This window comes from Amborella trichopoda, chromosome 6 (genome assembly GCF_054954075.1).
Source record: "Amborella trichopoda isolate Santa Cruz 75 chromosome 6, AtrichopodaSantaCruz75HAP2 v2.0, whole genome shotgun sequence".
Taxonomy (NCBI): Eukaryota; Viridiplantae; Streptophyta; class Magnoliopsida; order Amborellales; family Amborellaceae; genus Amborella; species Amborella trichopoda.
In genome coordinates, this window is record NC_142341.1 from 11392588 (window position 1) to 11415141 (window position 22554).

The 22554-nt window shown below is 35.3% G+C and overlaps 1 protein-coding gene and 1 non-coding gene across 5 annotated transcripts; one reads left to right on the plus strand and one right to left on the minus strand.

Moving 5' to 3' along the window:
* Window positions 1-3057: 3057 nt before the first annotated feature.
* ASY1 (DNA-binding HORMA family protein) lies at window positions 3058-15017 on the minus strand. Of its 4 annotated transcripts, none has more exons than XM_020669733.2 (22): window positions 14810-15017; window positions 14613-14669; window positions 13455-13551; window positions 13044-13112; window positions 12767-12859; window positions 12500-12623; window positions 10000-10069; window positions 9865-9906; window positions 9655-9783; window positions 9435-9557; window positions 8412-8454; window positions 8079-8132; window positions 7654-7778; window positions 7523-7535; window positions 7265-7341; window positions 7077-7184; window positions 6019-6169; window positions 5488-5564; window positions 5229-5286; window positions 4881-5047; window positions 4105-4242; window positions 3058-3455 (listed from the first exon to the last, which is right to left on the minus strand). In XM_020669733.2, the coding sequence occupies exons 1-22, from the start codon at window positions 14810-14812 to the stop codon at window positions 3402-3404; spliced, it is 1872 nt and encodes a 623-aa protein (XP_020525392.1). In that variant the 5' UTR covers window positions 14813-15017; the 3' UTR covers window positions 3058-3401. The 4 variants fall into 4 exon arrangements, with proteins under 4 accessions (XP_020525392.1, XP_020525391.1, XP_020525390.1 ...); XM_020669732.2 differs by having other exon boundaries at window positions 4105-4239; window positions 14613-14665; window positions 14810-14902; XM_020669731.2 differs by having other exon boundaries at window positions 14613-14665; window positions 14810-14902.
* On the plus strand, window positions 8994-9066 carry TRNAK-UUU (transfer RNA lysine (anticodon UUU)). Its single transcript has one exon. It is a non-coding gene; the product is annotated as a tRNA-Lys (tRNA).
* Window positions 15018-22554: the final 7537 nt, after the last annotated feature.

A 22554-nucleotide genomic window follows, 5' to 3' on the forward strand; every position in this document is an offset into this window, starting at 1 on the left:
TTATTTATGGGATTATTTACAAATAGACTATTTATTTTACAAGGAGGTCCCTATCACTCATTAGATGTTAAATTGAATGGCTTGGGGTAAGTCACAAGGCCGGGAAATTTTTTTTAAAAAATTTTTGTGTTTATCCGATAATGCTCTTACAACTACCCATTTTGAAATTTAAAAGACAAGAATAATTGTGACCTCCTGTACAAAAAGTAAAGAGAAAATATAGAATAAAACCATTTACCTTCGGTATAAGGTTGTCACATTAATCTTGACTATTGGATGTGAAATTGGGTGGCTGCAATTATTCCATTGACCAAACTCAAACTTCAAAAGAAATTTTTTCGAACTTTATGACACATCCAAGCTATCAAATTTTATATTGAATGATTGTAAATAATTGTGACCACCTTGTATCAAAGTAAATGATCTCATTGTATACAATCCCAAAAGTAAATGGTCACTTCATAGGAATCCCATTATTTATATGAAGCTAATCAATCTCTCCTAGCTCGAATCAAAGCATTATTTGTTTGATTTTAATTTCGGGAGTTTTTTTGGGACACAATCTCATTTCTTTTATTTTTTTGCCAATCTTGCATTTTCACTAGCAATTATTGACTCATGCTTTAAAATATGTATCAATTTGCTTGTCGTTTATCACTCTAACAAAACTCTATAAAAATTTGCTGGAATAAAAATCCAAATGAAAGAAATGGAGAGTCCAAATTTCAGGAGTTTTTGTAGCACAAAATCAAATACTCTCTCATTGTTTCACCAAATTCATTCAAATTTGTTGTAAAATGTTTCTATCACGTAGATCACAAGAACTCTTACAAATTGTTTTGAATCAAAATCCAAAATTTCATAGATTGGCTTTTGTTTTCTTTTTTATGTCATTTTCTTTCCGAAGTGTCATTTTTATTTCAATTGTTGGCTTTTAATGTTCTAGTTATATCTCCAACAAAGCAATTACTTGATTTTGAATAGTTGATTTATATTTTTTTCTGTATCTTTTGACTTGTTCGACCTTTTTTTCTATTTTTGTCTTCTTTTGTCGACTGAACCTACAACCGAGGTGGCTGCCTTGACTAGGGCACGGCAGGTGTCTAGTTCGGGTTCCCATGCTACGTTTTTAAACACTACTGTAAACCCTCATTCGAAGATCTCTTTAAAATCTCTTTGATTTGTTAGCTAAGTCCAATTATAGATTGCCATAATTTCATGTCCATCTCTCCTTATAAATCTCTTTTTATATTTTATCTCGTTTGGGGATAAAATAGGAGTAAGATAAAAATAAATAAAAGTTCTAAGGATGGTCTACATCATGTGAATGTTTGAATGGTAAAACCACTGTGTAAAAAGTCGGTCGATTTTCAAAAATCGGCCGACTAACTCAAAGTTAGTCACTGGCTGAACTCGAATTTGTTCGATTTCATAGGTTATGCATTGGATAATTTTCATACACTGTATTAATCAGCCGATTTATTGCACTAATCGGCACAAATCAACACTAATCGAACGATTTGTGCATTAATAATCTTATTTGTACACTAATCAATGATTTATTGTAAAGATCGATAGATTTATATACCATTATACTGCAAGTTTTTTGCGGGCCTCTACTACATTTTTTCTCTCTCTTATTGGGGTAGCGTGCCCCAACCCCTCTCTCTTTCTCTTTCTGTCTCTTTCTTGGGGTCTGCCCCAATGTTTAAAAGTAATAATGATCTCCTCGTAATAAAAGTGAATGAGATTATAATATAGAATCGTTTTAAAAATAAGAAATCAATACCTAAAAAAGAGCTTGAATATAATCTAAGTTTGAATAGAAAAAGATACCTATTCCACAAGAAATAATATTATTGATTTCCAATAGAAATCCAATAAATACCAAACAAAAAAAACTAGCCAACAATATCCCTATAAAATCACCGATGACAATATAACAATAAGGGTGATCTTTTCTATTCTTTTTTTTTTTTCTAAATTTCAAATAATACCTTATTTATTCCAAAACCTCAAACATACCCTTTTTTTTGTTACTGTTTGCAATTTAGTGAAAGAACCGTGATGGTCTCTATAAGTGCTTTTTGTTTTTTATGGATATGATTAAGTGCACTTTCACGGTTCTTTTAAAACTGTGATGGTTCTTTAGCGAGTAAACCATCTCGACAGTCGTATAAACTGTGATGGTTCTTTAGCGAGTAAACCATCTCGACAGTCGTATAAACACCATCACGGTGGTCTAATAACTGTGATGGTCCCACTGAAATGAATGACATACATGAGGCACACCATGTTAAACCAAGACATCATTACACATGATGTTTGACCCGTTGCATGCATCAAGAACTCAATGAAATCATCTCATTTTGATAGTACCCAACTTCGCATGGTTTAATATAACTCAAACTAGCTATTGAATGTGGTGCCACAAGTGATCCCTTCTTACTCCATAAGAGAACAGCGTAAAAAGATTTAGAGACTATAACGGTGGTGTTATAACTGTGATGGTCTCAGAACCTCATCACCACGATGGTCTCTAGCTTCGCAAACCATCAGAGTTGTAATACAACCGTAATGGCTTGGACAGTCACAGTTATAAGACCACTGTGATGGTCTCTAAGCTTCCTATACTGTCATGGATGTGACCGCCGTGACGGTTTACTTGCTAAAAAGCCATCACCGTTCTTTAGAACCGTACTGGTTCACATTATGAACCTATCAAAATTACTTGTAGAGACCATCACAGTTCTCTCGCTCTTACTCTTACGAAGGGTAATTTGGTCACAAAATTTTAAACAGTAATAAAATAAAAAAAAAGGTATAGTTGAAGTTTTGGAAAAAATAGGGTAGTTTTCTTTTCGTGATTGTCTATAGATTATTTATCTTTTGTACAAAAAAATCACAATTATTTTTATTTATTAAGTATTAAATTGGATAGTTTAGGATGAGTCGTAAAATTCGAGAAATTTTTTTTTGAAACTGTGTCTATTCAATAACATTTTTACAACCAACTATTTTAAAATGCAAGGGACAAAAGTAATTGTGACCTCCCTATACAAAAGATAAATTCTTTGTAGACAATCCCTTCTCAATTACATTTTCAATGCGGCAAGTCTATTATACTTTGGATAAGCATAGCATTTCCAATATTTATGCAAATATAGGAGCAGATAGGCCTATGCTTCTATCCAAGAAAAATATCAAAGGAAAACAGTTCATGCAATCCCTTGGAAGTCAGAGGAAGGAAATCTTCAGATATCCTTTCATAGAGAGAGAAAGAATGAGGCTCTTATACCTGTTATATACAAAGTTTGCGAGCCATTTTAGAGAGAGGATGGTGGGTAGGGGGTAGCGATAGGTGCAGTGAAGGGTAGGGAATGCTTTAATGCTGAGAATGGTCAGGCAATTAGAGGCTTAGGGCGCTTGGCGTATTGCTCAATGGGATCCTTTACCTGTAATTCGTCACCGTACATTTAAAGATTAGCCTTCATCCAAAGCATGGTTAGGAGCGATTTTGTTGAAGCGTTGAATTATCAATGATAATGAGTATTTATCTAAGGGAAAGTATAGAATGAAACTATTTACTTTTGATACAAGGTGGTCACATTAATCATGACCATTGGATGTGTAATTTGGCGGCTGCAATTATTCCATTGACCAAGTTCAAACTTCTAAAGAAATTTTCTTGAACTTTGTAGTACCTCCAAACTATCAAATCTCACATCATATGGTTATAAGAAATTGTGACCACCTTGTACCAAAGCTAAATGGTCTCATTGTATATCTCTTTCACCCTCGTGACCATGAAGTCAACCTCTATGATGCTCATCACCATGCAGGTAATGGTTTAACATGACTCAAAATGAGGGGCCACTCTATCTAGGCTGTTCATCATCATTCAGCCAAGTGATGATCCTCATGACTGTAGTACTCTTATGGTAGAATCTCTCTCTCTCTCTCTATCATGACTGTAGTACTCTTATGGCCATTAGAATTGTAGAATCTCTCTATGATTGTAGTACTCTTATGGTCATTAGAATACTCTCTCTCTCTCTGTCGTATAAACAAGAAGAAAAGAAGTGAGGTGTGGAGAAAGGATACCATGCTAGCCCTGCGTGAGCGCTTGTCTTGTGTGGACTGCTGGGTGCATCTGATGGCATCAGGACCACCGTAGCCTCTGTGATTCAATGCTTCTCCTGCAATCCCCGGTATCATACTCTCTCTAGACGCAATCGGCTGCTTCTCAATCCACCGATCCAGAAAACATAGCAACAGAAGAACAAAATGCATCAAACTAAATGTTATTTTTTCATCATACCACTTACAAACATGCCGAAACATCATTCACAACCAAGTAATTTTCCCCAATCTCTCTCCTCAGTGAACATGTGTCGTGTGAATTAAAAGACAATAGGAATTAAAGATGTTTGATTTGTGTGAGAGCCAGAGAGATTTAGAAAGAAAACAGTAGAACATTAAAATGATAGACCCAGAGAGAGAGAGAGAGAGAAAGATTGTAACATTGCTTAGATACGCAGAGATACTGCAACCTAATTTGAAAGAAAGAAAAGACTGCATTACAAGAAAAGGTGAGAGATTTCCAAAGAAACATGGATTTTTTTAAATAAATATTAACGATAAACAAGGAAAAATAAAGGAGAAAGGATTCTGCAACTGTAACGAAAAAAGAGCGAGAGAGAGAGAGAAGGGGCGGGGGACGCGCAGGGGCAATGAAATCATGAAACAACAAGAAACTGAAACAAAACGTTTTAGTGAATGAAAACACATAAAATTAAACAAGGTAAATGGAAAGAAAGCAAAGGCATCTTCAAAAGGGGTAAGAAACAAACACTCAAAGAAAGGGTAACAAATAGAACCTGGGCCATGCTCATAGGTGTTCGAGGATGCCCTTTTGCATCCACACATGAAGTCTGCTCGCTCCGAGTAGATTCGCTCTGGTGCGCTCTAGTCCGAGTCAAATCTGACCCAATTGAGTGCAGTCCACCATACACTGACGCTTCAGGTAATCTGATATGGTTTACACCTATCAATAAAAAACTTAAAAGTTAACCCAAATTAATAATTTAATACATAAGAGCCTAGCATTAGGCTGCTTAGTTGGGGTTATTATTAGGTCATAGATTATGTAACAAAATTATGGATGATAACAGAGGCAAATTTGACAATACAATATTAGCAAAAGGAAGTAGAGAGTGGCTTCTTACCCTTTTCAAAGGCCTCCATATTATTGGATTCAGATGCTGGCCCATTTTTTACCGCTCCCTAACCATATCCATAAGGGAAAATGTTAACAAGGAGTTTCATATACATTTGCCAAAAAAAAGAAAAAGCTTTATACAAATATGTATGTATTTACCAATATATGCTATATACTTGCATAATCCTTGTGTATGTATGAGTCTTTGGACATGAGATTATAAAGTACAAGACTGAAACACAGTTGAAATAGAGAGATTTTCTTACAGATGGTTGAATGTCGAGAGCTTTCTTGATTTCCAAAAGCTTCTTATCAGTTGACTCTGAGTGGATAACACGCTTGCCTGCAATAACTGAGATTGGTTAAATTGAATTCGCAGATACATATGACAAATGCAACTTTAAATTTTTGAAAGGATTTAATTATTAATTTATATCTGACTATTACTTCATATAACTGAGGGATCAATTTACCCATTCTAGATTCTCTAGGATCTAGAACAGATGGTCAAGATCCCAAGATAGCATTAAATATGCAAATTTTCATGCAACAAGATACACACTGACTAAAGTTAAAACTATAAGGAGCAATCAAATTACCTAGCCTTCTAAAAGCCCTGCCTTCAATAAATCCCTCAACTATTACTTCATATAATTGAGGGATCAATTTACCCATTCTAGATGCTCTAGGATCTAGAACAGATGATCAAGATCCCACGATAGCATTAAATATGCAAATTTTCATGCAACAAGATACACACTGACTAAAGTTAAAACTATAAGGAGCAATGAAATTACCTAGCCTTCTTAAAGCCTTGCCTTCAATAAATCCATCCTGGGCCATTTTATCAATCAGCTTGCGAACAGTGGTCTGGTTTGCTTGGCCATCTAGCTTGCTCTGAAGCTTTGCTACTGTGACATAGTCCATGGGTAGAGCATGATACAAGGCCTAAAATAAACCAATAGTATAATCAGCAACCAAAGATTAACATCTGTTTCTCTTAAAAACTAAAGCTTGATACATATCTTTTATCTTTTTTGTGGGTCAGTAAGTGCTGTGCCAAATATTCATAAGAGGTTTTCCACCCGAATACTCAGTCCTTAAACGGGCATTTCTGAACTTTTAAAATTCTTCAAATTTCTATAATATGGCTGTAATTGTCTCATTCCAAAGAGTCAACAACTTAGCCAAAAGTTTTAACTCCCATAAGCTTAAACATACATAATCCAACATTCTAATGGATTTTACTAACATTTTCACATAGACTGACCTTAGATAAAGTCCTCTAACATATCATAATGATAATTACCACTGCCATGGGGTTTTGGTAGGACAGCTTATAGCTCTTTATTGAGGGAAAATACTAAGGAACTCTCTTTGCTAACATAATCCAACATTCTAATGGACTTTACTAATATTTTCACATAGACTGACCTTTCATAAAGTCCTATAACACATCATAATGATAATTACCATTGCTATGGGGTTTTGATACGACGATTAATAGCTCCTTATTGATGCAAAATGCTAAGGTGCCCACTTTGCCAGGAGGTTTCGGTGGGCAAGCATTCACACATTTAAGATGCTAATCAAGGGCATAAACCCATTTAAGCTCAACAAAGGCCATCCTAAGTTGTTCTTTTCGCAAATGGCCCAAGCAAATGAGACCCACAATTTAAGCAAAAGTAATTTGCACTAAATTACAATGATATCTTACTTCTAAACACTGAAGATGCCTGTAAAGAACTATAATATGTTCGTTAGCAAATTCCATTCAGTAAAAATCAGCATATTAAAACGTCTCTCTAAAAAGGATTTATCTCAAAAGATCTTTTTGCATTGCTTGGTGACTAACCTTCATATACATGTGATCTTCCTCAGGCTCATTTTTTCCTTTTGCAGCACTCTGGTTTCCAGGCAAGTCCCTCTCTTCTTTAACAAGGAACAAATTGGAATCGGGTCTCTGAAGTTTCAGTAAACTTTTGTGTCAGGCAAATAAGCTGAAGAATGTGTGCAATGATAGTTAACCACTGATTTTCTCACCTTTTGCCTGTTAATTGTGTAAGCATCTCTTCCAGTTTTGGTTAGAAGCCCTTCCTTTAACAGCTTGTCCATGATCTCTGTCATTTCATTGCACCAAGAAAGAGCTCACAGCTTGAGTATAAAGTTCAAAAATCTTGGGAAATAGTTCACACTCATACACAGAGAGAGCATGACAAAAACCCGAAAGAGTAATGTGTAGTCAGTTGTGTAGTGGACTGGTTCCTCTGTAGAAGGGAGGCAATTAGAGAAAGTTATTACCTTCGGTTAAAACCTGCATATATACATAATTGACAATTAGCATTACTGAATGAAACTTCAGAAGAATAGTTTGGAGAAACCACAGAGAGAGAGAGAGAGAGAGAGAGAGTGAGAGAGAGGAAGTCTCTTACCAGTGATATTTCAGGGAAATTTGATAGGACATCGGTCATATCAACAGTATCCGTGTGTCTGGAGAGGATCCACTCTCTTACACGAGAAGTGTTTTCTCCTTCCTCTGCAGCATCTTGAGTATCATCTGCAAACACCACAGCAGTGTGCTAGTTCAGCCTGTACCTAAAAGCTACGACTCTAAAGCAAGCAGAGAAAGAAAATACTCCTTCATAGAGTGTCCAAATTTCTAGAGTTAACAAATTTTGAACAAAGAAGCTTTTTTTAATGGATTTCTGTTGGGTTTGGAGCAAATTTCAACAAAGTAATATTAGCACAAATGGTGGAAAGCAAAACCCTGAACATTTATGATATCTTTTTCCTCTAACACATTCTCTCATAATGGCGGAGAAAGACAAAGTAAAAACGTAAAATAAAAAGAGCTTACCTTCTTGAACCATAGGATCATCTTCATCACGTCTTTGGATCGGCATTTCAGCACCTTTTGAAATTGGACTATGTTAGCTCGTAAAAATACAATTATGAGGATTCTATATCTTGAAACATACAGCACATTGGTACGCTATGCAACAACTAAACCATACATCCCAAAAATAAATCAATTTAGATACTGTGGCATACATGTCTGGTCAGTCGATACTATTTGTAACCATTAAGTTTGGAAATGGATAGATTCTATATGCTATATTTTCATACAATGTACCACAGTTTCCATTATCAGGAGACTAATTCATGTCGCAGTTGAATGAAGGGAACATACGAATTGGTGCAACGATGAATTGGTCTTGTTGTGAATGATCAACCTGAAAGGCACACAAGGAAGAATATATTAAATTATTGTACTGTTTTTTTTAAAGATATAATATTCTTATTTTCCCCGTGTTGACGATTGCTTATCATAATTAAAGAACAAAACAACAAAAAAGAGACAATACGCATGGGAAAGTATATAAACCCACATGACCATAAAAACTCTTTTAAGTTTTGTTACCATCCAATCCATTGGTCATTTCAAGAGAAATGACATGCAAAAAAAAGTATATGATGGTCCATAAGATCATAAAAAATCTATGGCCATGACTGTTATATCCAGGAATAAGTGGGTGGACAGCCATGGAGAAACACAAGGCACACAGACACAAAGAATGACCCAGTTGTACGTCATACTCTTACTCCATCACCGCCCATCCATTGATTAGAGGGTGATGACACTCATGACCGTAATTTTACATGGTCATACGGATCGTACTGCACTTTCCCTATCGGCCAACATCGGTGTATCTATATTGGTGGAAACTAGACAGCATGAGGTACTATTTAAAATGCAAAAACATGATGCATAGCCGTCTTAGCTCAGCCGGTAGAGCGCATGGCTTTTAACCATGTGGTCGTGGGTTCGATTCCCACAGACGGCGATATTAACAGTTATTAAATCTTAAGCACTCAAACCTTGCCTTTGAGTTTTTACTTAATGTAATGTTAAGTAAAAATTTTTGCCCCAACCCCGCTTTTTTAATCCTGTTTATAATCGACTTGGATTCTGAGCTACTTAATACTACTAGAACATCTATATCAAGGAGAAATTAACTATGGGTCCATGGATTTTCGCCATTTCTTTATTTATGTCAATTTCTGGTACATATTTCTTCTCCCTTCGCCTGGATTTCTCGATCGTAATCAAATTGGGTCTGAGTCACTCAGGATTTCCACTAAGGAAAATTCCTTATAGTCTCTTTCTGGTATTCCCTGTTTTCCTTTGCAGTGTGGCCGATGAAGAGTTTACCTCACTATCAGTAGAGGAAGAGTCATCGCTCTTATCCTCATCGGAGTCCGCCATCAAGCTGGCTGCATCGTCCTCCTGAACATCTTCGTTCTCGTCCTCACAAGGATCAAGGATGCTCTTCACCTGCAACACCAAAATTCATCCAAAACAGATCCCTCAATTATATAGACCGAGTGCGATTTGGGTTTGAGGTGTGTGTGTTTGAGAGAGAGTCTTGTACCTTTAATGCGAGCATGAAATGCTTGCTATTGACGTTCCCAACCTCCATTTTAAGAGGATTCTTTGTCCATGAATTCCTAGCTTCTTGCTCCAAGCAGCCTCGGAAAAATGGGGGCTCATAATCCATGGGCTGCAAGTTTCTCCTCTCCGTAAGCAAATGCCATCATTAGAGGAAACACACGAGGTTACCACTTAGAGAGAGAATACGTACTGTCACATCGTCGTAATACAGGAGCTTCATCAAAATAGTTCGCTGGAAAAATAACCATCGACAATCTCTCAATGGTATCTCTTTAAAAATCCGTATTAGGTTTTGATGTGCGCGTGTGAGAGAGAGAGACTTTACCTCAGCTGGCATGCGGTCAAGGGTTCTCATCAACTGAACCAAAGTTCGAACCATCTTGCAAGCAGAGCTCCTGCAAACAATTTAAATCAATAAATAGGAAAAAGCTTAAAAACATGAAAGCCCCCAAAAAAACACATCTTCTAATGTTATTTTTTGACTTCAGTGTTCATATAAAATTAAAATTGCTCGACCAAACAACACGCCGCACATTCCAGGGAGTCTCAAGGGAGCAATTTCACAATCATCGTCAGGCCCAAAACTTTTTTTTTTTTTTTTTGTTTGGGTAAAGTATTATGGGAATGAAAACCACAATGCTTTTTTTTTTTTGTTTGGGTAAAGTATCATGGGAATGAAAACCACAATGCGGTGATTAGAGTGTGGGATTGTTTTTTTTTTTTTTTTGGGTGGTGAAGGGGGGGTAAGGTATCATGGGAATGGAATGATGACTAGGGTGTAGAGTTGCTTTCATTGTATTTAATCCCTCCCCACCTCTTCTATGAATTTTATTAACTTGGACGTAGCGAATCTATTAGCATGTGCTCAAGACTCTAAAAAGGGCCGAAACTCCAATAATGTTATAAAAAAAAAAAAAAAGGCCCAAATTCCAAGTTTATAAAGGGAACATAACATTAATTCTTTTATCTCTTTATGCATTAAAATTTAAATAATAAAATTTATCAAAATATCCTCATAAATGAATTATTCAATATTTTACCTATTTGCATCTATTCGAACTTGAGACCATGTTCTTTTTACAGGTGTTTTTGAATTACAACAAAAAAAAATATTATTATAGTGTTAAATTGTTCATCTCGTATAGTTAATCTAATAAATTTCCCAATTAAAAATGATTACCTTGGGTTAAACCTTTTTCCATGTACAATCCAGAGATATCTGTTAGTAGCACTTACCAATGTTTCTCTAGAGTAAAAATTAGGGGCTACAAAAGAAAAAGAAAATTTGCTTGATGAAAACAAATTTGTGAGTTGGCCCACTTGTGCGTCCACTCTGATTTTAGAAGGAAAGGACTCAAACAAATCTTAAATCAGTGTAAACTTATTTCTACCTTAGATTCGTGAAGGTCCAAAAATATTAAACATCGGATGAAAGAATAAATTCAAAATGCATGGTCCAAGAACTAGAACAAAGGGCAAGGGCTGGGGCCTTGGAGGTAGTTTTCCATGATGAGGTCTATGACTCCATTATAAACAAAAGGCATGGGCACAAAAAGTCCCCGTTGACTTACCACCAATTTACAAGAAAAGAGCCTGGTCTTAATTGGTTAGCGTTAGACGATTTGTAACGCTATGTCCTAGGCTCAATTCCTATCATGCCTATCATGGCTATCATGGTTTGACGATTTGCAAAGCTATGTCCTAGGCTCAATTCCTGTCATGGTAGAGGCCCTCACCCTACTAACTTACCCAAAAAACAAAAAAGAACAAAATAAACTATTTTTTAATCTCAAAATTATTCTTTTTACATTTATTATTATGGTAGTGTACATGTCAAACCTAATTTTTTTATCCAAAATTCATCTTGAGACCTAATTTTATATCCAAAATACTTCTCCAAGACACGTTACATTTATTATTATGGTAGTGTACATGTCAAACCTAATTTTTTATCCAAAATTGATCTTTAGACCTAATTTTATATCCAAAATACTTCTCCAAGACACGTTATAGGAGGCTAAAGTCCTTGGTGCGCCAAGATTCGACCCACAAGAAAAAGTTGGAAAGGAACCGTGAATTTTACTTTTGCTTTAAATTTAACGGGGTCATAACGTCCTAGTGAGGGCGTCATTGGTCATTTTTGCTTGCACTGTATACCAAACAATATTTAAGAAAATATTTTAAGAGCACCTATGCTATGCTTTCTCAAAAGCATAGTTTATTTTCACTCTCTTGGTGACTAAGGAGGATTTTTTTTAAATGATTATTCTAAAAAAAATTGAAATTTGACTTTTCCGACACTTATTTTCACCATCTAAAAATTGGATGTTCTCTATTTAATCTCAAAAAATTTTATTTTTTATGGGCGTAGAAGGGTGCAATTAGGATATATATATATTGAGATTAATCTATGGGAAGAAGTTACATCCTCAAAATTTAGGGCCCTAAAATTATTTTTAGGTGGGCTTTTGCTCGAGGGAGTAAACAGACATTCTACTCCTGTGGGTGTAGAACATTTTTTGGCATATTTTAAACTGGTAAATAAACTCAAGAAAGTGAACTGTACACCATGAGAGCATAATAAAGAATTGTGCATCGCAGGTTTCAACCATTCGTGAAGGTGAAATGTATTATCTCCACCACCTACATTGATGACGGACGGTGGATATCGTCCTCGTCCATACTATATACGGTATTATACTATACTTTCCATATAGCGAAGAGTCAAAGCAACCACCTCAGTATAAGCATCGTTTTAGTGTCAAATGTACTATCCGAAACCAAAAAGGTCGTCAATTAAGAAGGGAAGAGAAGGGAAAGGGGACCTCATTTGATTTGGAGTAATCTCGTTGTTATTAGCTTTGAAAGTAGCTCCCTGCTTTTTGTTTCCACTACGATTAACGTTCATGGAAACTTCATCTGAATCAGAGTCTGAATAACTGAAGGAAACTGCAAGCAGTTTTTTATACCGCAAAATGTTACTCGAAAAAGGACCGTAAGCCTAAACATCAGCAGAAAATGGAATCATACCCAGAAAACTCTCTCTCTCTCTCTCGCTCTCTCATACTTTCAGAGTATAATTTTGGACTTACATGCATACTCCTCGATCATGGGACCATCTATCTCTTCACAGATACAGAACAGGAGCGTTTTAAGATATTTCTTTTGCAACGCATCATAAACACCTAAAATTAACCATGAAAACCTCCGATTTATTAGACTTTTTTTTTTTTTTACAGAAACAACACCTTAAAACCTTTGGGACCACCATGAAAGAAACTCCCATCCCTAAATATGCTTTAACAAAAACCAAAGTCACCAATCGGGAAAAAGAAACAGGCTACAATGCTTTTAAGTTTTAACTTTCACCTTTTTCCATCCAGTCAATGAGCCTTCTAGACTCAGCATCCATAGGCATGAGCTTCTTAATCTTCATTTCTGTTGAAAGATGACACTCACTCAAAATGTAAACCCACTGTTTAATAACTGGGTACTAAAATCTATGTAATGTGAGTTAATCGCTGAGTTCTTAGCATATCAAAACCATATGCCAGTTAACAAATAGTACTAGTCATGATTACCTATATTCTGACATTTTCAGCCTAAATTTGGGAGAACTGTAAACAATAATGAATCAAGCTTGAAATTGCCGATCAGCTGATTCTTAGAATTCTATAAACCCTTCTTGTAATCCAAATTCAAGTAAATTGAGCTTAGAAGACCAGGGAATTTGCTCACAAATAACATTCATTCATAAGGATTTGGTAGTTGAGAACTGACCTAGAGCAGGAACAGATTTGTCATTGAAATATTTCTCAGGGAAAAGGCCTCTGATGTAACTGATGTTGAATATGGCAATTCGAAGCAGATTTCTTGTCTGGTCAACAGAAAACAGAGACAAAGCAAAATATACAGATATTCACAGAGTTAAAACTTAAAAGAAAAGAAAACTAGTTCAATTGATACAATTACTCAGAAAATGCGAATGGTTTTGAACAGAGAAGATATCTCATCAATCAATCAGAAATAGAAACCAGAAAAACATAAGTCTATATGCTTTGCCTCTAATATAAACGGAAACAGAGTGTAACAGAGAAGATTTCTCATCTATTTATCAAAGGAAAAAAAAAATGGAAAACCTATTTTTAGATGTTTCCCTTCAAGTAAACAGAAACCAAAGCTTAACAGATATATTTCTCAATTATTCATCAGAAACGAAAACCAGGAAACCTATTCCAATAAGTTTTCCTCCGAGGAAACAGAAAAGGAAGCTTCTGAGACAATCTGAAGCTGTACAAAATAATCTGATCTGAGAAGACTTCAATATAAAGTAAGATGCTAATATTTATGTTTTAAACGTTACATTCAAATCCAGAACAGATTTCTGATAATTTCACTAGTAATAAACACTAATGAAAGATAATTCCATGGAAATTTACATAAATAAAAAGAAAATAAAACTCTGATGAGATCAGTAGCTGTGTAATGGCACCTGATCAGAGACAGAGAGAGAGAGAGAGAGAGAGAGAGAGAGAGAGAGAGAGAGAGAGAGAGAGAGAGAGAGAGAGAGAGAGTTGTGATCAGTGATATCTGTAAATGTTATAGTTCAAAGAAATTGAACAATCAAGCGGAAATAGCGCAAGCAAGTTGTCCTGCTCTTTGATATCTGTAATTCTGCTTCCTTCAGTTCATATTTGAGCTCCAGAGAAATTCATTCAAGATACAAAGGAAGATTTATGATAATTTCACCAGAAAGATCACTAATACAACAGGAATCCATATTACATCAAGCACTCAGACAACTGCTTTATGGTGAATCTAAAACAGTAAAATGACACGTAATTTGCATTTCCCTCTCTAGCTAAAATGATCAGTCCTTCTGTAAAATCAACATCCTTATGAAGATTCAAAACAAATTACACGATTAAGGAGCATCACCAGAAGAAGAGAATCTTGCTCTGTAATTTCTGCTTCCTTGACTTTTTGAGCAACTACCTGGACAATGGAAATGGATTATACAGAGTAATCCATGGCGATTTTACAGTAGGTCTGCCCGTTAATGTTTATAGGTCATCTTTACCAGGAAATCTTCAACAAAATCAACAAAAAAATGAAAATTAGGGTTTAATTCTCACCATTTTCGCTTGAACCAGAGAAATCAAAATGGGGGGGGACAACTAAAAGTCCACTCATAGGAGCTGGAACTTAAAACGAAAAGTGCAAATTCGCATGTTAAAATGGAGGGAAGGTCGGGTATTTAAAGCGGATTGATCGCGGTTTAGTTGGGTAACCATGGTTGAGTTTAACGGGTCATGTTCCCACTCAGTGCTTGCAAAATCAAACGGTTAACCGGACATAGGCCAGCAAGTTATTTAACCTAGTAAACCGGCCGATTTAACTGTTTTAAATGGACAAGTTCCGAACAATAAAAAAAGTGTTGAAAAAAATAAAAAAAGATATAAAAAAAACTATTAAAATATGAAAAGCATATAAAAAATATGATTAAAACAAAACACAATCAAATAAAGTTGAAAATTAATGAAAAAAATGGATTTTAACTAATCAATTTGTCCATTTGTCCCTAAGAGTACTTTTAACTTTTTTTGAAAAAGATGAAAAAATATAAATGTGAATATTAACGAACAAAATAATTTTTAATCTTTACCATAATCTAAAAAATATTAAAACAATGTTAAAAAAATCGACTTGACCAACTCTTTTTAAAAAAATAAAAATAAAAAAAAAAATTATATATAATATAGACCCTTCTTTTTGTCAACCAAGTACTTTATAAGAGGTTTCTAGTTTGATTCCGATGGTAGGTAATTTTTTTGAACTCTTTTGAAGTTCAATGGCTGGCCAGTTCAGATCTAACCGGGCAGTTAGATCTGGGTTTTGCGAACACTGTTCCAACTCTAGTTAATTAAATTTTACGAAACTTACGAAAACTCTTTGATTTAAGGAGGAAAATGCTGGAAAACGAATTTTTTGACAAATTTTCGCAAAATAGGGGATCTAAATCGAGCTTTTTTTTTGGGGGGAGGAGGGGAGGAGAGGGGGGGGGGGGCTTCTAAAAAAACCTCTAACCTGATTTTTTTTTAGCAAATTTTACCCCAAAGTAAAATTTTCTAACAAATACCCCCCAATCAAAAAAAGAGTCAAGTAAAGACTAAACTACCCTCCTCCTTACTTTTGCCCTAAACCTATTCACGATTTCTCCATTCTCTTTTCCCTCGTGATTTTGTCCCTCGCTCTTTTTCCTCACGATTTTTCCTCTCTCTTTCTACCAGGGCACAACATGAGCTCTGGTCTCCCTCTTTTTTCTTTATGATCTACTTTTTTTACTCTCCCTCTCTCTACAAAGCCCCATCACCGATCTCTTTGTCCCTCTCTCTCTACTAAGGCCCCACTCTTTTTGCTGAGGCCAAAACTGAGCTTTTCTCTCCCTCTCTTTTCTACCAAGGACCCATAAAACACCAAGTTTTTCTCTCCCTCTCTCTACGAAGGTCCGACAGCTCTCTCCCCCGCTCTACGAAGGTCCCACAAAGTACTGCTATCTCTCAAAATAAGCCCCATCAAAGCCCGATCTTAATTTCTGAGCCCCGGGTACGAAAGAGTATTTCAATATAATATTTAGAAACATTTTATATCTATTATTTCTGTTACAACTTCAACTTTAGTAGTAAAGCTTGGCATGTGAAACCTTTTATTAATCATTTGAAGTGAAAATGTGGATTAGTAGCTCGTTGATTGCTTTAAATTTATGATGTTTCTTTGCATGGAATGAAAGCTTTATGATCCTTGTGTATTCTATTATCTTGAGGATAAATACGCATTTGTCTTGTCGGCGGGGACGGAAGAGGAGACTGCAAAAAAAAAACCCCAAAAGGAGTCTTTCTAGGCAATTTACCTCTACCCTAATTTTTTTTAGCAACTTTTACCCCAAAGTAAACTTTTCTAACAAATACTCCCCAATCAAAAAAAAGAATCTGGTAAAGACTAAACTACCCTCGTCTTTACTATTGCCCTTAAACTATTCACGATGTTTCCATTCTCTTTTCCCTCGTGACTTTTTTCCCTCACTCTTGTCCCTAACGATTTTTCCCCTCTCTCTCTACCAGAGCACAACACGAGCTCTGGCCTCCCTCTCTTTTCCTCACGATCTACTTTTTTTACTCTCCCTCTCGCTACAAAGCCCCATCACCAATCTCTTTGTCCATCTGTCTCTACCGAGGCCCCACTCTTTCTGTTGAGGCCAAAACTATGTTTTCTCTCCCTCTCTTTCTACCAATGTCCCACAAAGCACCAAGTTTTTTTCTCGTTCTCTCTACTAAGGTCCCACAGCTCTCTCCCCGTCTCTACGAAGGTCCCACAGAGCACTGCTCTCTCTCAAAACGAGCCCCATCAAAGCCCGAGCTTGATTTTTGAGCCCCATGTATGAAAGAGTATTTCAATTTAATATTTAGAAACATTTTGTATCTATTATTTCTGTTACAACTTCAACTTTAGTGGTAAAGCTTGGCATGTGAAATCCTTTTATTGATCATTTGAAGTGAAAATGTAGATAACAATATGGATTAGTAGCTTGTTGATTGTCTTTAAATTTATGATGTTTCTTTGCATAGAATGAAAGCTTCGTGATCCTTGTGTATTCTATTGTCTTGAGGATAAATGCGCATCTGTTATGTCTTTTATAACCGAAACAATATTTTCATGGTTGTTTGCTTGTCTGTAGATTTTGGTAGTTGCTTCCTTGGATGGTTGAAAGACCATTTTATTTAATTTTTATAAAAAAATATATCAGATTTATTGAAGAAAATCCCTAAAATATGTTGTTGGGTTTTTATTTGTCGAAATTTGTTGTATTTAAATTGTCATTGACAATTGAAGGAATGGATTGCTCATGGTTTAAGATTTATTGAAATTGTGTTATTAATTTGTTATGGAGTTTGTCATTTTCTCTTTATTGTCATTTTAAGGCTTAAATGTTCATGGTGGTAGTAATTTTTGGATTATTTTTACTCTATTTGTTTTCTGTTGGTCTTGTAGTTGATGATCCATCATCTTTCTTTAGTTAAAATTTAGCAGTAGCTTTTTTTACAAAAATCTTTCTTAAAATTCGCCTAGCTCTTATTAAAATATAGTTTATCATTAAAAACAAGAGCAAGCTTTCTATGCTTTCCCTACAGCATAGAAGTTTTATTCTCCCCCTTATCCAACCATCCATTCTGAATGGAGGGTTAAGATTGCCCCAAACACAATGTCACGTCTCTACATTGTTTTATTTTTAATTTTTTTTCTATAAACTATTTTGACACCAAATTTTGTACGTCAATTCCTCTATTAAACTCACACTAGAGAAAAAAATAAAAAAATATTTTCAATAAATAAAATGATCAAAATACCTTTGAAAGATTCAAGGGGTATTTTGGTCATTATATTTATCGAAAAAATTATTTTTATTATTTTTTATAGGTGAGCCCCAATGAGAAGATGGAACATATCAAATTTCATAATCATACTATTTTTATAAAAAAAATTAAAAATAAAATACTTTGAGACATCGGATCTAAGATCAAACGGTGAGTGGCTCTCTTGATCAAAATTGGACGGCTCGATGGTAGGGGGAGAATAGAACTTCTATGTTGTAGGGGAAGCATAGAAACCTTTCCCAAAAATCAATATTCCTAGCTCTTGTTAAAATTTAGTAGTTTTTTTTCGAATCTAACTTGAGCCTATCAAACTTGGGCAAGTTCAAGGCCAGTATTAAGACGTATACTTATTACAAATGTTGTGCAGGACAAAAGAAAATGAGTGATAGCATATTAATTTATTGTATTTTTGGTATAGAACTCCAATCAAGTGTCAAAAGGACTTTAGATTATATTAGTGGTGATGCATGTACCTTTTTAACTGATTGTAGAACTAGGTTAGATGGCATGTGAAAATACGTAACAGAGTGTTTCTCACTTGGAATGCACTTGATATCACTAAAGTATTTTGTCTTGAGAAATAGAAGATTTATTGTGAACCTATTTATTGATGATGATATTGTTAGGATGTTGATTGCCCATGAAAGCGAGAATCAAGTGTTCGTTTATGTATTTGATGAGAGTAAAAGTAATGGTGAAAGTACTTCCCATAATACTAGGACAATCGAAGAGGTCAGACCCCACAATCCTATAGTGTTTTGGTCTCTAGTTCCAAACAAAGCAAAGCACCAAGGTTGTTTAGTACATGGGATGATGCACTTACTAAGATAAAGCAGCAATTTGAATCTCTAGATGACTTATGGGAAACCCTTAGCAAGTTTGTTATATCAAACTGTTTTACATACCGTATTGGTAAAAATGAGGAGTATAGCATAAGGACAAAATGTAAGGGTGATGAATGCAAATAGGAGATATATGTTGCAAAGCTTGGTAGGATGAATGTTTTTAGAATCAAACCATAAAAAAGAGAACAATCATGCAATATTGGGACAAGCAATGATGTATAAAGAAGAGCATCACATAAATTTGTTGCATCCTTAATCAAGGATAAATTAAATGACATTGCACATTACAAGGCTAAAAAAAATTATGAGTGATTTGTCTTGAGATTATAGGTTCGAATTACACTATTGCAAAACTTAGTGTGAAAAAGAAAACGGACATCAAAAACATACATGGTTCGCAAGATGAGGTATACAACCAGTTACCCGTATATGTAAACCGTGTGATGGAGACGAATCTTGATAATTATGCGATAGGATAAGTATGACAAGGTGGTAGATTTCGTCGATTGTTCTTAAGCTTTTATTACTCAATGCATGGCTTCAAAAGTGAAAGTTACTTAGTTCTATTTCTCAATGGAACATTGTTGAATACACAATACCTTGGGACTCTACTTATTGCCAACTCACTCGCTAGGGAAGGACAAATGTTTCCCATTGTATTTGCTTTTATGGATGTCGAAAGTACTGATAACTTGTTATAGTTTATGGAATCTCTAAAGATTGCTATTGGGACTAATCATGAAATCATTTTTGTATCAGATAGACACTCTAGTCTAGTTGATATTATCTGTCAAGTTTTATAGAATGCACATCATGCCTTCTGTTAGCGTCATGTAGCAGAGAATTTCAAGAAAGAAAGAACACATACCTAATGATGTTAAGAAAGCAGTTGTATGTGCCGTTATCAGAGCATATAGAGCATATAGGTGGCAAGAGTATTTTGAGAAGATGAGTGAAATTAATATCAATTTCTAAGGATGCCTTCAAGTGGTTCATGAAAGCATCGCCAGATTGTTGGGCCACATCACTGTTCAAGAATAAGCGATATGACCAAATAACAACCAATGTGGTTAAGTCATATAACAAAGTGAATTCTAAAAGCACAAGATATGCTAATTTTCCAGTGCATTGACTTGATTAGGAGACAATCATGGAACTAATGGCTACCCACAACTTGAAAGTTAAAACCTAGACTACAATACTTACCCTAAACGCTCAAAACAAACTAAGAAAGATCATAAAGCAACCCCTTTTTGTGAGGGTCACTGTAGCATCAAATAGAATAGTGTATGAAGCAAAGGGTGATTGCATGAATTATAAGGTAAATATTATTGCACGAGAATGTGAATACTGGGGTTGGCAAATAACGGGTTTGCCTTGCAAGCAAGCATGCTTGTAAAGCCCTTAAAGGAATGAAATGGGATCACGTTAACTATTGTGAAGACTATTTTGTAGTTGCAAAATTCTGTAAAACATATTCCAAATCTTTCATATCAGTTACCTTAATCGATTTGTACTTTCACCTCACTCAATGCGCTCCCCTAACCGACCTAAAAAGAAATGCATCAAGTCGCATGAAGTATCAGTACAACCTATTCACTGTAGTCGGTGCAAAAGACCTTGTCACAATAGGGCAACATGTAAAGCACCCACATGAAGGCATATATTTGTACTTTTCTTCTTTATTCTATCTTTAAATTGGAGCACCCACTTGTGAAAGTTTTGTTAGTACATATATTAATGGTGTTTGTTCTACTTATGTTCATTTCACACTTTTGGGGCATATATAATTATGTTTGTTTCTTTTCTATCGAAGCACCATAATTGTTTTCTAATAGGTCATTTTTCCTCTCTTTTTTTTGTTGGAGCATCCACTTATGGTTAGTTTTGCCAATGCATATGTACATATTCTCTTAATTGATGTGTTGTGTACATGTAAAACTCTGATAATATATATAGATTTAGCGATGCAAGACCTAGAACAACCAAGAGGAATAGGGGCTCATCCACTTCGTCCGATTAAAGGCAAAAGGTATGATAGTCTATTTATTTTAGTTCATGATTTACATTAATTAAGTAATTCTCATACTGTTAATAACTATTGTCATTTCTTATTGAATTTCATTTCAAGAGAAAGAATTTTCATATTAATGAATCAACTAAGACCCTAAGAAAATGAGAGCTAGATCCACGACAGGTAGCTTTGGTTGAAAGACCAAATTGAGGTCGTTGAAAAACATTTGGGTCTCCCATATCGATTGCAGACTACTAAGGGCCTTTATAGAAAAATGGTGCAAGGTGACATATACTGCACGTTTAACCGTTGGTGAGATGACTCCAACCCTGTACGATGTGTGACATATATTAAGGATACATGTGACAGGCATACCTATAACATGCATCAGACCTAAAGACTACAAAGCTTTCATCAAAGAGTATTTGGGAGATTGCATTAAGGTGATAAGCTGAGTCGTCTTAAACATATTTGGTTGCTGATGAGATTAGGGAAACCACCAAAAAATCCTACCAAATTAAAATTGCTTCAACACACTCGAGCTTATCTCTTTATTTAATCGACATAACTATATTTGCTAACTCATCTCAATGACCGATGCTTACAATTTACCTGCAATTGTTTTGAGATCTTGATGAGGTAGGGAAGTATGCATGGGGAGCGTATTCTAGGCACCAAGCCTACAGCTATCACCCTAAGAATGCTTAGAGCTTGCAAGTGAAAGAAACAACCACATAGCAAAGACTCATTAACAACATTTGATGACATTTCAATTGACATGGTTAGTGGTTTGCATGTGTGATTATGTAATTGTAGATAATTTATCAAAGGAAAATACAAACATAGTTAGTGGTTTGCTTGTATGCTTATATAATTGTAGGTAATCTATTAAAAGCAAATACAAATAAGTGTTTAATGTGTCATACTATTGTTGTAGGTGACTTGCCAATCATATGATGTGTACAACCCATTAGATACACTTATTAAAGAAAACGCGTTGTGCCGATCAAAAGTAATAAGTTTCCATATTTCATAGTACTATATGCTTGATCAAATGTGCTACGACAATTTAGGAGGTGCAAAGGATTCTTGTTGGGCCTCCCAAGTGAGATAGAAGGGAGAAAATCGGTATACACCCCACAAGTTGGATTGACGAGTTGAGGAGCGAGATAAGCGATTGGCGACAATGAGAACACACTGTTGTCAAGCTAGCCTTGGATAAATATGATGGAATGCCTACAAAAGATTATATGGCCTGGTACAGTATGTTCACCCATAGATATAAAGATACCCCTATGTACCCCCCCTTGCAGTCGCTACAATGCTCCTTAGGTCATGATGACGACAGGAGATTGGTATATAATCTAATTTATATATTTTATTTTTAATGACTTAATATGTTTTCAAACTAATGGTCTATTTTATTTTTGTATTGTCTACTTATAACGATTAACTTGTATAAGGAAGTTACAAGCTGCACTTAGTGATGAAGTATTTGCAAGAGAATCCAGACATCATGTACAGACGACCTATAATTTGCGAGGAGATGGTGAACGGAGATGGCGGAAGCGAGAGCAAGAAGAGAGATT